Source organism: Sphaeramia orbicularis, chromosome 18 (assembly GCF_902148855.1).
Source record: "Sphaeramia orbicularis chromosome 18, fSphaOr1.1, whole genome shotgun sequence".
NCBI lineage: Eukaryota > Metazoa > Chordata > Actinopteri > Kurtiformes > Apogonidae > Sphaeramia > Sphaeramia orbicularis.
This window is the reverse complement of record NC_043974.1, coordinates 43430529-43446875: the sequence shown is the minus strand read 5'-3', so window position 1 is coordinate 43446875 and position 16347 is coordinate 43430529. Positions and strand designations below refer to the sequence as shown.

At 35.3% G+C, this 16347-nt stretch overlaps 1 protein-coding gene and 1 pseudogene across 1 annotated transcript in view; both read right to left on the bottom strand.

Moving 5' to 3' along the window:
* Positions 1-7210, bottom strand: part of LOC115438371 (chromodomain-helicase-DNA-binding protein 3-like) — a 27441-nt gene extending 20231 nt beyond the window's left edge. The window contains exons 1-3 of the mRNA XM_030161947.1: positions 7152-7210; positions 6974-7104; positions 1140-1248 (exon numbers count right to left, since the gene is read on the bottom strand). Coding sequence (XP_030017807.1) covers positions 1140-1248; positions 6974-7104; positions 7152-7210 — 299 coding nt within the window. The remainder of the gene's footprint in view (positions 1-1139; positions 1249-6973; positions 7105-7151) is intronic.
* On the bottom strand, positions 7196-16347 carry LOC115438370 (chromodomain-helicase-DNA-binding protein 3-like; annotated as a pseudogene).

The following is a 16347-nucleotide window of genomic DNA, read 5'->3' as shown; positions in this document are numbered from 1 at the left end:
ATTCTGCTGAAGTTTCTCATTATTCAGAGAAAAGGTCATATTTAACCCTGTAAAGCCTGAACCATTACATCATTATTGAAAGAAAATTCCAGTTCTTTGAAACTGGAGCCTTTATTGGTCCGTCTGAACAACAAAAAAACAATGTTTTTTTCAAATATCAATTTCCATGTATGAGTTTCAATTTTGTATCATATTTGATACACTGGGACTCAATGCTCAAATATTATTTTTGAACAAACAAAAACATAATATAACACAAACCTGTCTGCCAATTTTATAAAGGAATTATCAATTTGTTAAAGTTCTGCTTCCTCTCTGTCTGTTTTTAAATCCCTTCTTAAAACCCATCTTTTCTCCTTGGCTTTTGAAACCATGTGAGATGTTGAATGTATTATTTTATTATTCTACTGTTTTTATTTGGTAGTGGTTTATTGTTCTTATTTTTTGTTGTTTTTAAATTGTATGGCTTTTATGTTTTGTTTTGTTTTTTATCTATTCTTGTAATTTATTCTTTTATTTTGGTTTTAATTATTCTTCAGTACAGCACTTTGGTCCACTGCGATTGTTTTAAAGGGCTTTACAAATAAAGTTGGATTGGATTGGATTAATGACAGTCTTGTAGTGTCACTGGAAAGGCCTCTGGTGAATGAATTCCTCCCTCTGGTGGATTATCTGTGTATTGCATGTATCTAATTGTATACATCAGGTTTTTCCAAGACAAAAAATATCCCACTGATCATGTAGAGGGCTTCAAAACTCATGTATCAAATATACGTTTAGTGTTATCGGGTTAAAGACACAGAGTTACTGTTTCCGTCATTATTTAAGGACTCATGTAAACCAGCCTTGATGTGATTATGTTCACACTGATTCAATATTTATTTACACATTTTGACCATTTCCTTCTTATGCTGTGGAATTTCCACTAATATTCTGCTTCAATCTCTAATGAAAAAGATGTTTTGGTTCCGTTTAAGAACATTATCCTGGTTCTTTCAGTTTTAACTACGATAATGTCGACCCATTCCATGACCCTCCTGCTGTGGTTGACTTGTTGACTTACTAAGGTGAACTCCTGCCGCCCAATAGAAACACAAACACACCGGGGTCATTGCCCGGGCAACCGCTGTCAAGGATACATGACGATTCCCGCCAGCAGCCAGAAGTCGTGTCGGCGGTGCCAGATCTCGTTCATCTTCCCCGAAGAGATGGCAGCCCTCTCCTCGTTCTGCCAGAGAGTGTGGAGCTCTGAAAACCAGAACCAGAGGAAAAAACAGAAAGTTAAAAACCAGAACCAGAGGAAAAAACACAAAATTAAAAACCAGAACTAGAGGAAAAAATGGAAAATTAAAAACCAGAACCAGAGGAAAAAACGCAAAATTAAAAATCAGAACCAGAGGAAAAAACAGAAAATTAAAAACCAGAACCAGAGAAAAAAGTGCAAAATTAAAAACCAGAACCAGAAGAAAAAAGTGCAAAATTAAAAACCAGAACTAGAGGAAAAAACAAAAATTAAAAACCATAACCAGAGGAAAAAACATAAAATTAAAAACCAGAACCAGAGGAAAAAAATGGAAAATTAAAAATCTAAACAGAAAAAAACTAAAAATTTAAAACCAGAACCAGAGGAAAAAAACAGGAAATTAAAAACTCAAACCAGAATCAGAGGTACAAACTGAAAAATAAAAACCAGAACCAGAGGAAAAAACTGAAAATTAAAAATCTAGTTGGAAAAAAACAAAATTTAGAACCAGAACCAGAGGACAAAACGAGAAATTAAAAACCTAAACCAGACGAAAAATTTAAAAAAAAAAGGAAAACTGAAAACCAGAACCACAGGAAAAAACAGAAAATGTAAAACCTAAACAAGAATCAAAGGAAAAAATGGAAAATTAAAAACCCAAACTGGACTGACCAGCAGGGGTCAGTCTGTTTATTATCAACTATTACCCTAGTTTCACCTTGTTGTGACCAAGCTGCATCTGACTTCTCCTGGTTTTATTAATGACAATATTAGTTTATATAAAGATTATATTTTTGTCTCTTTTTTTCTTTAACTCTGACAGTTGTTTCTTTCTGGTTCTCATCCTCATTGTGGCTCACTACTCCCTCTAGTGGTCACATACATTCACTTCATATCTGTACAATCCAATACATCAGCACCTTTGGAAGAACTTCACAGATATTTCTTCTAAACATTCCAATTTTAATTTCAGTTTTTTTAGTTTTTGAACATTAAAATCGTACATATAGACCCTATAAACCAGCCTCTGTTAGTAGATGATTCAGTGTTTATTATATGAGTCTAATAATGCGGTTCTAACAGCAGTGGAAATTTGTTTCAAGGTTTTATACCCAGTTTCAGCCACTGCTTCCATCTGATTTAGTCGTTCACTTGTGGAATGTATGGAAACCCATTAGTGCCACTGTGATGGAAATAAGGCCCTGCAGGTCAAAATAATGATGTCGTATCTGAAAATAATGACAGATTGATAATAAAATCCAGACTAGACTTAACGATAGAAATGATGACGAAGGCCTGTGTTCATTTTCAGATTGGAAAGTGTTTGTACAGACCATGTTCTGGCTTTTATTTCACTTTTTAGAAGGAACCAGCACAACCCAGTTCATGAGTGCCTCTGGTCTGACTGCCTCATGTGCTTTTATTGTGTGTTTTTTATTGTATTGGCTAGGTATTTTTTTTCTGGCTATGTTATCTTATTCATATTTATGGCTATGTCACTTTTTTTTATTTTATTATTCTTATTCTCTATACTTAACTCTTACATCTCATTTGTATGTATGTATGCGAGCTACGGAGTTCACAGAATTTCCTTCAGGATCAATAAAGTACATATCTATCTATCTATCTATAGATCAGTTATTCACTTCAGGTCCCAAACTTACAAAAATATCAAAAATTGTCAAAGGTCAATTTTTTTTTTTTTTTTTTTTTTTTTTTTTTTTTCAGAGAAACACTGTCTCACAAATGCTCTTTTTTCATTTTCACCTTTCATTTGCTTTCATTATTTTCATCTTGTGTGTTTAATGTAATATTTATCTTTACATATTTTGTTTTTTAATCCTTATAAGTGTTTTAGGTCATTTTTGTCTTGTTACATCTTTTCTTGTCTTAATTAAAAATGACCTCTCATATTATACTATTCCTATACGACCCAATAACTAAAGTATTTTAGACCCTGAACACAGCACTAAATAAATATTCTACATATTTAAATCTGTAAATCAGGAAGAGAGAATTTATTTACGCATTCCAGGACACTTTACTGCCATTTATGCATCACATTTCAAAAGAATCCTGAATATTTAAAGGGACTATACAAATAATTTCTGCTAAAATTATTACTATCTTTGCTAAGGTGCCGGTAACAATAAGGTGAAACTAGGGTAATAGTTTGGTAATAAACAGGTAATATTATAGTAATACCATGGAATTATCAATGAAAAATCTTGGAGGTCAAATAAGCATATTTTACTTTTATTTAAAGTAGCTACATGTAGTATTAGTACTTAAAAACACTCAAAAATAACCCATAAGTATCATTAGAGTTTGCAGAATAAAGAGTTCTGATGTTAAGTTAATATATTCAGTTACAGATACATGAACTGGGCTTATTTACAGCCATAATGTAAATGTATGTGACCACTAGAGGGAGTAGTGAGCCACAATGAAGATGAGATCTAGAAAGAAACAACTGTCAGAGTCAAACAAAAGAAATTATGAAAAAAATAAAGCCATGGAAAAATGGAGTTTGATACTGAAATGTCCGTGTTTCCTCTACACGGGTGAGTTTGATTCCGAGCCTTAAGAAGGTATAAATGTATTATGGGATGTTCTTATTGTTGCTAAGTTGCTGTTTGTTGATCCACGGTTCAGACTAAATTATGAGAGTTCTGACCTTGTTTGTTGGATTCAAACCGATCTTTAGTTCAGCTACTGACAACATAAACCAAACAGAAAACAGAGGTGATTTATAGTTTTACTGTGGCTGTTTTGAGTCTAAAAACAGAGCTAAGCTAACAGAGCTAAGCTAACAGAGCTCTAATTAATAACTAATAACAGATAACTAATGACAGATGTGCAAATTTGTCAGTAACAAAATACACAATATAATAAATAAAATTAACAAAAAATGAACTAAAATCCACTAAATTTGACAAAAAGGCACACAATGATCAATAAAATGAACAAAAATTACCACAAGCATCAGAAAAATGAACCAAGGGGCACAAATAATCAGCTAATCTAACAGCTATGCTAACAGAGCTAAGCTAACAGAGCTATAATGTAAACTATCAGCTGATGCAAGATGTCAACATTATGAGACCCAGTGTTATTTTGAGCAAGTGTGAAATGGAACAAACAAGCGATTAAGAAAACAAATGACAGATGTGCAAAATTGCCTGTAACAAAATGAAAAAAAAATATAAAAAATGAACAAAAAACAACTAAAACCCACTAAATCTGAAAAAATGCACAAAATGAGCAATAAATTGAACAAAAATTACCACAAGCATTGAGAAAATGAACCAAGGAGCACAAAATCCGCTAAGCTAACAGTTATGCTAACAGAGCTAAGAAAACACCACTAAATCTGACAAAAATGCACAAAATGATCAATAAAATTAACCAAATTACCAGAAGTGTCAAGGCACAAAATAATCAGCTAAGTTAACAGAGCTAAGCTAACAGAGCTATGATGTAAACTATCAGCTGATGCAACACGTCAACATTATGAGAGTGTTATTTTGAGCAAGTGTGAAATGGAACAAACAAGCGATTAAGAAAACAAATGACAGATGTGCAAAATCATCTGTAACAAATTACTCAAAATAATAAAAATGAACAAAAAATGAACAAAACACCATTAAATCTGAAAAAAATGCACAAAATGGTCAATAAAATTAACCAAATTACCAAAAGTATCACGGCACAAAATAATCAGCTAAGCTAACAGAGCTAAGCTAGCAGAGCTAAGCTAGCAGAGTTATAATGTAAACTATCAGCTGATGCAGCACATCAACATTATAAAACACATAGTTATTTTAGTCACTGTTAAAATAAATGCCTATGAGTTTGAGTTTTGGAATTAAACTTCATACAGACGTGTGAAAACAATGAACTTCATACTTTATTCAGTGACTGATCCGGTCTGTGGATCCACAGGGTTGGTTTGATGGTGGTTCTGGTTCTAAGTGTGTTCTGGTACCAGACTGACCCCTGCTGGTCAGAGTCTGGAACATCAATACATAGAACCACTTTAAAAGACTCACCATTTAGAACAAATACATATTCATTAGATCAGAACCAGATGTTCGTGTTATTTATAAAACAAATAGAGTCTATTTAACCGGGTCATAAATCACAACCAGAACATTTAGTTCTATCAAACATGGTCCTTGGTGGTGGTGTGTGAAATGTTTCAGATGCTTTTTTTTAACTGACGTCCTAAATAAACCGTCCTGTGACCCACCGAAGGGCCCCGAGCCAGTGTTTGGACGTCCCAGACTATGTGGACCTAATTATCCAGGTTCAGGTCTTGGTCCAGTTTAGTTTCAGACTCATGTCACAAACAGAAAAAACAGAATCTGAGGTTTTTATTCCCACGGATTATTGATGGTTTCACATCCGTCAAACAGCTGTTCATCAGCGTTCTCTGGGTTTGGAACCAGAAACATCTAGGACCAGAACCAGGGTCAGGACCAGGGCCAGGACCAGGGTCAGGACCAAGGCCAGAACCACAGTCAGGACCAGGGCCAGACTCAAGGCCAGAACCAGGGCCTGAACCAGAGTCAGGACCAGGGCCACAACCAGAGCCAGAACCAGGGTCACAGCCAAGGCCAGAATCAGGGCCTGAACCAGGGCCAGAACCAGGGTCAGACCAAGGGCCAGAACCAGGGTCACAACCAAGGCCAGAACTAGGGTCAGACCCAGGGCCAGACCCAAGGCCAGAACCACGGTCAGAACCAGGTCCAGAGCCAGGGTCAGAACCAGGACCAAGACCAGGGCCAGAACCAGGCTCAAAATCAAGGCCAGAACCAGGGCCTGAACCAGGGGTAGAACCAGGTCAAAACCAGGGCCAGGACCAGGGCCAGAACCAGGGCCAGAACCAGGGCTAGAACCAGAGTCAGACCAAAGCCAGGACCAGGGCCAGAACCAGGGCCAGAACCAGGGCTAGAACCAGAGTCAGACCAAAGCCAGGACCAGGACCAGGACCAGAACCGAACCAGGCTGGGTTCTGTCTGATCCAGTCCTGTTTTAGACAGTTTTTCTTCAGTTGTTACAGGAATGTCCTGGTTTAAAAAAGAATGATTTAGATGTAGAATTTTTATTATTTTCACCAATAGGATCTAAAATAAAATACTATCATTGTAACTTATAAACAATGACTCCAAATTTTCTTCTTGGTTTAATGTGAAAAAAAATTACATTATGCTTAAAAATAAAGACAACTCCAAGTTTTTCTATTTGTTTTAGTGCAAAAAATTTAAATTAAGGTATTTTAATATTTAATATTTACATTAAACTATCCTTTTACAATAAAATGTGAATAACCTGAACAAATACGAACAACCTGAAATGTTTAAAGAAAATTCAGTGCAATTTAATCAATATTTTTCCGGTTACTAAATGTTTTGTGTCTTTGTAGATCTGATCCATAAAGCACAGGTGTAAATGATACGTTGAAGAATAATACTGTTAAAATTGCACTTATTTTTCCCCCAAATTAATTTTTTTCAGGTTATTCACATCTTTTTTGTGTATAGTTTGTAACTGTACATATTTTCATAATTTAATGTTTAAAGTTTTTGCGCGACAGCAAAGACAATAGTTGATATTTGTCATTATTTCCAGGTTATTCTGTTACTGGTTCTGATCCACTGTAGATCCTATTGGTCTGGATGTGGAACCTGAACTAACCTGACTGCGACATTCCCGCCTTAAACCCACCTGTGAATCCTCCGTCTGCGATGTTAAACATGAAGCGAGGTCTCTCGGGCGCCGGTTTCCCGTTGCCCTTGGCGACGTCCTCCTTGGCCGCTTTGACATCTTTCCCAGCATCCTTTTCACCTTTGACCTCTCTGGGTCAGACACCAACAGGTCATTTTGGGTTGTGTTTCTGTTTTACCTGTTCTCCAGGTGAATGGGAGCTGTTCTCGTACCTTTCTCGTAATCCGACACCTCCATCTTGGTTTTGGCGTCTGATGTTTCCGTGGTCACGGTTGGAGGCGTGTCCTTTCCTTTTTCTTTCTCTTCTCTGGCCTTTTCTTCATCGGCTGTAAAGAAAAGCTGATGTCATGTTAGTGCTGCCCTCTGCTGGTCAGATCCATTTATTCTATCAATACATGGAAATAATTGGTGTAAAATACAGTTCTTCATCTTTTCATGGTCATCAGATACGACCCATTTGGACGTTCTGAGGCTTCATAGTTACCATGGAAACACCGTTATCTTCTATAACACTGATTCATCGTAAAACCCATGGAGTGGATCAATGACAGTGGATGGACACACTGGGTTGTTGAATATATATAAAATATTAAATAAAATGAACAAAAAAATTACAAAACAGTAAGTAACATAAAAAATAAAACAAAAAAAGACTGAAATTAAGTTAAAAAAACAAATAAAATATGCAAGAAAATGAACAAAAATGGCCAAAGTAATCAGTGAAATGAACAAAATTAATAAAAAAATTCACACAATAATGAGCCACAGAACAAAATGAGCCACAAATTGAAAGAAATTGAAGAAAAATTAATAAACTCATGGAGTTTGATCAATGACAGTGGATGGACACACTGGGTTTTTGAATTATAAATATAAATTATTAAATTAAATGAACAAAAAATTTACAAACAGTAAGTAACATGAAAAAATAAGCAAAAGAATGACTGAAATGAATAAAATAAGCAGGAAAATGAAGACAAACAGCCAAAGTAATCAAGAAAATGAACAAAATGAATTTAAAAAATTGACAAAAATAATAAGCGAAAAGAACAAAATAAGTCCCAAACTGAATGAAATTGAAGAAAAAATAATAAACGCATGGAGTTTGATCAATGATAGTGGATGGACACACTGGGTTTATGTTCAGTTAGTGATAGATTTTGCTGAAAAAAGGCACTTTTTCTTCAGTTTTTGGCGACAAAATGTACAAAAATATACAACATAAGCAACATGAACAAAAACAAATAAAATAATAAATAAAATGAACAAAAAATTAATAAGAAAATGTACAAGATAATAAATAACAGAAAATAAGGAGCAAACTAACAAAAATGAAGGAACAAAATATTAAATAGCCAAAAAAATGCATAAAAACAGCCAAAGTCATCAATAAATTAAAGTGAATAAAAATAAAAATACAAGAAAAAGTAATGAAACAGGCAACAAAATGAAAAACATAAAACAAAAACAAAGACAAAATTATAAGTTCTGAACAAAATATAACTTAAGACATTTGGTTTTATGTTCAGTTAATGATAGATTTTGCTTTAAAAAGTCACTTTTTCTTGTGTTTTTCTCTTTTTTGATATAAGAACCTTTGAATTTACTCTAAACTTTAATGAACATCTACATGATCAGTGAATTAAATATAAGAAAATACGGGATTTTCACTGAAAAAAGACAAATGTAGAGGATAATATTAGAATAAATGCTGATAAGTCACTGAGGAACAATTTAATTTAGAGAAAAAAACAACACTGACGTAGTTGTGGGTCTTTAAGGGTTAAACTGTGATTTTAAAGTGAATTCTCTGGGTTTCTTTTTTTTTTTTACCTGACTTCTCCTCTTTGACGTCTTGTTTGGGACTCCTCTTTTTTCTCCTCCTGGACTTCTTCTTCCTCCGTCGTCGAGGCTGAACTGTCGTGGGTTTCCTTCTTTTCCTCGTCTTTCACTTCGCTCTCCTCTTTTCCTTCGTGTTTTTCGCTCGGGGACGCGTTTTGTGAGTTTCTTTTGTCGAGGAGGAAAGCTACGAAAAAAAAAAAAAGAAAGAACGTCACTACAGAAGCACATGAATCCTTGGGTATGTGGGCCGTAGAGTTCCTTTAACCACCTAAAATCACTGACTTTGGTATGGTTTGATTAATTAGAGTAATGTAATCCACGATTAAAGTTGAAGGTGGTGGATTAAATGACTTCACACTCCTGTTCAGATTTATATAAGCACAATTGTATTCTTTCTTTTGTTACAATAGTAAAAAAAATGTCTTACGTTAATTTGCTTCGTGCATTTGGTATTTTATATGTTTTGAACTAAACATTTATATCAAATGATAATGTTTAAATCTGCATTTTTAACAAATTCTATGAATAATAATGATGGCGATTATTGATAATTTATGTGATTCTGACTGTGTGTTCTTTATTTTATTGTTTTACTGACTGTACTTCTTTATTTAGCTATTTATTTATTTTATTGTTTTATTGGCTGTACTTCTTTATTTAGCTATTTCTTTATTTATTCATTTATTCATCATTATTTATCTACGTATTTATTTAGTTTATTGTTTTACTGACTGTACTTCGTTATTTAGGTATTTATTTATTTTATTGTTTTACAGACTACTTCTTTATTTATGTATTTTATTGTTTTACTGACTGTTGTACCGCTTTATTTATTTTATTGTTTTACTGACTGTACTTCTTTATTTAGCTATTTATTATTTATTTATTGTTTTACTGACTGTACTTCTTTATTTAGCCATTTATTTATTATTTATTTTATTGTTTTATTGACTGTGTACTTCTTTAATTTTATTGTTTTACTGATTGTGTTCTTTATTTATTTACTTATTGTTTTACTGACTGTGTATTCTCTATTTCTTTATTTTACTGTTTTACTGTGTACTTCTTTATTTTATTGTTTTACTGACTGTGTACTACTTTATTTATTTTATTGTTTTACTGACTGTGTTCTTTATTTATTTATTATATTGTTTCACTGACTGAGTACTTCTTTATTTATTTTACTGTTTTACTGACTCTGTACTTCTTTATTCATTTATTTTATCATTTTACTGACTGTGTACTTCTGAGATAATGTGTTGAATATTTACATTTTTCTGTTTTTTTTTGTTCATTAAATGCTGTGTTTGTGCAGTGACTGTATTTTCTTTATTCGTGGTCAAATATCTGTTTAAATCTGATATAAACATGACTTTGGTTCATTATTCCAGTGTCTTCACGTCCCACCTCTTCATTGTCTCCAGTCTTGTTGTGTCCGTCTCTTTCCCATCCTCCTTTGTGTCTCCGTCGTCTTTGTCCTCCTTATTCTCCACCTCTTTCCCGTTCTTTTCGACCTTTTCTGCCGGAGCTGGCGTTGCTGCACATGTTCATACAGACACACCAGTCACTGCCTGGCTTTACCTGCAGCGCCCCCTGCTGGAGGCGGGGCGGGTACGACCGTAGGTGTGTGTGATTGTCACCTGGTTTGGACGTGCACGGCGTGTTGTTGTAGCTGGCGTCCGGAGTCGGGGGGTGGTGGTCTTCACGGCCGGAGATGAAGCCCTGGAGGAGGATTTGTCAATGCTGGCGTCAGGTTTGAGCTCGGGAGACTCCATCGGACCGTTGATGTGTTTCGAACTCCTGGATCTGGGCACGAAAACAGAAACAACATGAAAATTTAATGAAATTAAATTAAATAGAAAACCATCAGGCAGATGAAATAAAATAAAAATAAATAAATAACAAAATAAATAAAATAAAAAAAACCATCAGACAACAAAATAAAATAAGAATAAAATTTCAAAAAAAAACATCAGCCGAATAAAATATTAAAATAAAAAAACAGCAGATGGATAAAATGAAATAAATTAAAATACAATACAATAAAAGCCAGTAGATTAATTAAAATGAAATAAAATACAATACAATACAATAAAAGCCAGTAGATTAATAAAATAAAATATAAAGCCAGCAGATGAATAAAATAAATAATAAAATAAAAACCAGCAGACAAATGAAATGAAATAATAAAATAAACGCCCAACAGATGAATAAAATAAATAATATAAAATAAAAACCCGCAGATGATAAAATAAATAAAAAACCAGCAAATAAAATGAAATGAAATAAAATAACAAAAAACAGCTGATGAATAAAACAAAATAAACAAAATAAAAAACAGCTGATGAATAATAGAATAACCAAAATAAAAAAAACAGCTGATGAATAAAATAAAATAAAAAAATTTAAATTTAAAAAACTGCAGATGAAATAGATAAAATAAAACCAAACTAAATATACAACAGAAAACCAGTACACAAGGTAAAATTTAATTAGATTAAAAAACATCGGACAAATAAAATAAAATCAAAACTATCAGACACCTGAACACAACAGACACATGAACATTCATCCAATCTGCTGGAAATCACACATTATTACGTTCTGGGAAGTTGGAACAAAGCCAAAACAAGGTTTACCCTCAATCAGAAAGAAGTAAATACATTAGACTGGAACATTAGTTTTGACTGTATTAAGAACTGTGGGTAAATAAATATAAAACCTTATATACAAACCATATATAGAATGCAGAATAAGGCCATTAGACTGATAAATAATGGGTTATAATGGGCTTCATTCATGGTGTTAGTGTGAACGTTAGCATTAGCGTTAGCGTCCTGACCTTCTTCTTGACCAGGGACATGACGCCGATACGGGTCAGGACCGGCTGTCGACACAAGCCTTCCCTCGGAACGCCGTCGGCGAACGTCTCGGCGCCGTCGGCCACTGGTTCGCACAGGTGACGCATGAACAGGGACACGTACGCTCTGGAAACCAGGACAACCACAACAATATAAATATATATAAAAATAAGGATAAAGACACAGGAAACACTGCAGGATGGAGGATTAACCTGTGTGTGTGTGTGTGGGGGGGGGGGTGTTTAAATGATGCCACTCACTTGAATCCTTCTCGGTTTTTTCCCCTCAGGTCTCGGACCAGCCACTGGGAGGAGAAGGCATCCTGGGACGGCATCCCCCAGCGCATGACGGCGTTCAGGAAGGCCTTCCGCTGGCGAGTGTTGAAGCCCAGCACCTACGGACCCACAGTAACGACAGTACACAACATTACACAACAGTACACAACATTACACAGGCATACACAACATTACACAATAGGAAACGACAGTACAACGACAGTAAGAAGAAAACTGAAGAAAAACTGAAGAAACTGAAGAAAAACTGAAGAAAACTGAAGAAAAAATGAACAAAACTGAAGAAAACTGAAGGAAAAGTGAACAAAACTGAACAAAACTGAAGGAAAAGTGAACAAAACTGAAGAAAACTGAAGAAAAAATGAACAAAACTGAAGAAAACTGAAGGAAAAGTGAACAAAACTGAAGAAAACTGAAGGAAAAGTGAACAAAACTGAAGGAAAAGTGAACAAAACTGAAGAAAACAGAAGGAAAACTGAACAAAACTGAAGGAAAAGTGAACAAAACTGAAGGAAAAGTGAACAAAACTGAAGAAAACTGAAGAAAAAATGAACAAAACTGAAGAAAACTGAAGGAAAAGTGAACAAATGAACAAAACTGAAGGAAAAGTGAACAAAACTGAAGAAAACTGAAGAAAAAATGAACAAACTGAAGAAACTGAAGGAAAAGTGAACAAAACTGAACAAAACTGAAGGAAAAGTGAACAAAACTGAACAAAACTGAAGAAAAAATGAACAAACTGAAGAAACTGAAGGAAAAGTGAACAAAACTGAAGAAAACTGAGAAAACTGAAGGAAAAGTGAACAAACTGAAGAAACAGAAGGAAAATGAACAAAACTCTAGAAAACTGAAGGAAAACTGAACAAAACTGAAGGAAAAGTGAACAAAACTGAAGAAAACTGAAGGAAAAGTGAACAAAACTGAAGAAAACTGAAGGAAAAGTGAACAAAACTGAAGGAAAAGTGAACAAAACTGAAGAAAACAGAAGGAAAAGTGAACAAAACTGAAGGAAAAGTGAACAAAACTGAAGGAAAAGTGAACAAAACTGAAGAAAACAGAAGGAAAACTGAACAAAACTCTAGAAAACTGAAGAAAACTGAAGGAAAAGTGAACAAAACTGAAGAAAACTGAAGAAAAACTGAAGAAAACTAAACCAAACAAAAACAGTACAAAATTGAACTAAAACTGAACGAACATTTAACAAACCAAACAAAACCTAACAAAAGTGAACAAAACCCAGACCCAGGTCCAGACCCAGACCCAGGTCCAAACAGACCTCCAGGTTTCCTCCGACCCGGGCCAGTAGAGGAGGCAGAGGTTTGTCCTTCTCATTCCTCAGCTGTCGACGGGACTGTCTACGACCTGAAACAGAAACAAACCAACACCATCATTCCAGTAATTATACAGTCTCAAACAGTAACTGGGTCCATTTTACATCTATAATCTATCATAATAATTATAATAATTCACACTCATACAGTAACTGTACATGTACAACACTGGTACGACCAGAGGAACATCAGCTAAAAACTGAACAAAAACAGAAAAACAGAACACAACAAAACAACAAACCCTTAAACGGTCACACGTATAAACCAGTCCAACAGTCTGAGACCAGGAGCTATTCAATAAAACGACAGAACAGTCAGACAAACTCTGTAGCACTAAGCTAACAACGCTAAGCTAACAGCGTTAAGCTAACGGCGCTAAGCTAGCAGCGTTACGCCAACAGTGCTAAACTAACAGCGGTAACCTAACAGTGCTAAACTAAGGGCGCTAAGCTAACAGCGCTAAACTAACGGCGCTAAGCTAACAGCGCTAAGCTAACAGTACTAAGCTATCCTGCGCTAAGCTAACAGTGTTAAGCTAACGCTACGCAGATCCAACAGTATAAGGATTATTTCTACTGATAAAACTCACTGAATGTCACAAAGAAGAACAAGAATAAAGGTCATATTCATTGACATTTTACTGGTAATTTTTGTTCATTTCCTCAATGATTTTGATCAAATTCTTTAGTATCTTCATATTTCATACATTTTTAGTTCATTTCATTGTTTATTTTGTTCATTTTTGTTCATTTTCTTGAAGGTTTTGTACATTTTTTCTACTTCATTGTCTTTATTATAGAGCATGGTCATTCATGGACACTGTTTATCATGTTTTGTTTTTGTTTTTTTTATTTTTGTATATTTTGGTCAGTTTTAGTCATTTTTGTCCATTTTGTTCATTATGTTGACTATGATATTGTTATTTTCTTATTTGTTAGATTTATTGTGTAGTTTTGGTGACATGTTTGTTTTTTTTAAACAACTTTTTTGCTAATTTGTTGTATACTTTGTTAGTTTTTGTTAATTTTGCTGACTATCTTTTTTGTTATGTTTTGTAAATTTTTCTGTATGTTTTGTTCAGTTTTTGTTATCTTTTTGTCCATTTTGTTCATGATGTTGACTATAATATTCTTTCTTATTTGTTATATTTGTTCTGTTTATTTGCTGTTTAGTTTTTTTTGTTTATTTTTGTTCATTTTGTTGACAATGTTTTTATTATTGATTTATTGATAATTTTTCTGTATATTTTGTTCAGTTTTTATTATTTTTTTTGTTCATTTTCATTCATTGTGTTGACTGTTGGGTTCATTTTCTTTGGCTATCACATTATTATTTTATTATTAATAATTTTGTGGGTTAGTTTGGTCAGTATTTGTTAAATTTTTTTCTCATTTTTTGGTGATTCATGGTCATTTTGTTGAGAATCTTGTTTTTTGTAATTATTTTTTCATCATTTTGTTGTTTACTTTTTTCAGTTTTTGTTCATTTTTATTCATTTTGTTCATTATACTGACTATAACATTCTTTCTTATTTGTTCTATTTACGTTTATTGTTTAGTTTTTTTTTTTTTTGTGTGTGTGTTTTTTTTGTTCAACCTGAAAAGGTCAGTGTACTGTATCAGATGGAACAGGTTTTTCTAATCCTAAAACCCAACCTAACCCAGAGAATCCAGCGTCCTGCGGTGGTTTAACTCTGCAGTTGCATTTCTTGGCTTCTGTCTGTTCCAGGCGACTGTTACAACTAAATCAGTCTGAACCTGTAATTCAACGCAGACCGCCTGCATGTGCACGTCTTTCATTGGCCATTCGCGGCTGCGTTTGATGTCAGTTTATTCCAGATCTCTCCTTACCTTCTGGCCGGTCGTCAAAGTCCTCGTCTTCCTCCTCGGAGCCCACCGAGTACTCAGACTGGTTATCTGAAATGTCAGCGTGCCACTCTGAAACAGCAGACGGCCACAGGTCAGCAGGGTCAACAGGACGTGTCCAGCACCGGCCAGAACGCAACCAAACACCTGCACTGTTTTCTAAACAAACGGACTAACATGGACACACTTAACCTGTACACTCCTACAGTGTGTTCAAAGGCAGGGATTAAGGATGACCTGACTCATCTGACATCATCTAAGAATGAATGATCACCTTAAATACAACCACATGAACAAACAGCAGCAATAAATACACAAAAAAATCCAACAAAAAACCCCAAACCCCATAATACATTTTTTTCTGCATGTAATGTCCAATAGGGGATTTTCAACATTTTATTTTATTATGATCCTCTGAATGTTTCATTATAATCAGGTAGAAGCAGCTAAAACCATGCAGTAATTGGACTTTTTTCACTCTAAAACTCACAGAAACATCTGTGGTTTTCATTATTTACTGGTGATTTTTCTCCTGGTCTGACCCCCTTCAGGTCATATTGGTCTGACTTGGACCCCTCTGGTCTAACCCAGTGTACCTTGGACCTGGCCTGGACCCCTCTGTTCTAACCTGGTCCGTACCTTGGACCTGACCTGGACCCCCCTGGTCTAACCCGGTCCATATTTTGGACCTGACTTGGACCCCCCTGGTCTAACCCGGTCCGTAACTTGGACCTGACCTGGACCCCCCTGGCCTAACCCGGTCTGTGTCTTAGACCTGACTCGGCCTCCCAGGTCTAACCCGTTCTGTACCCTGGACCTGGACCCCCCGGTCTAACCCAGTCCGTACCTTGGACCTGACTCAGCTCCCCCTGGTCTAACTCGGTCCATACCTTGGACCTGACATGGACCCCTCTGGTCTAACCTGGTCCGTACTTTGGTCCTGACCTGGACCACACTGGTTTAACCTGGTCCATATCTTGGACCTGATCTGGACCCCCCTGGTCTAACTCGGTCCGTACCTTGGACCTGAACTCCTCTGGTCTAACCCGGACCGTACCTTGGACCTGACCTGGACCCCCTGGTCTAACCCGGTCTGTACCTTGGTCCTGACCTAGGACCCCCTGGTCTAACCCGGTCTATACCTTGGTCCTGATCTGGATCCCCTGGTCTGACCCGGTCCAT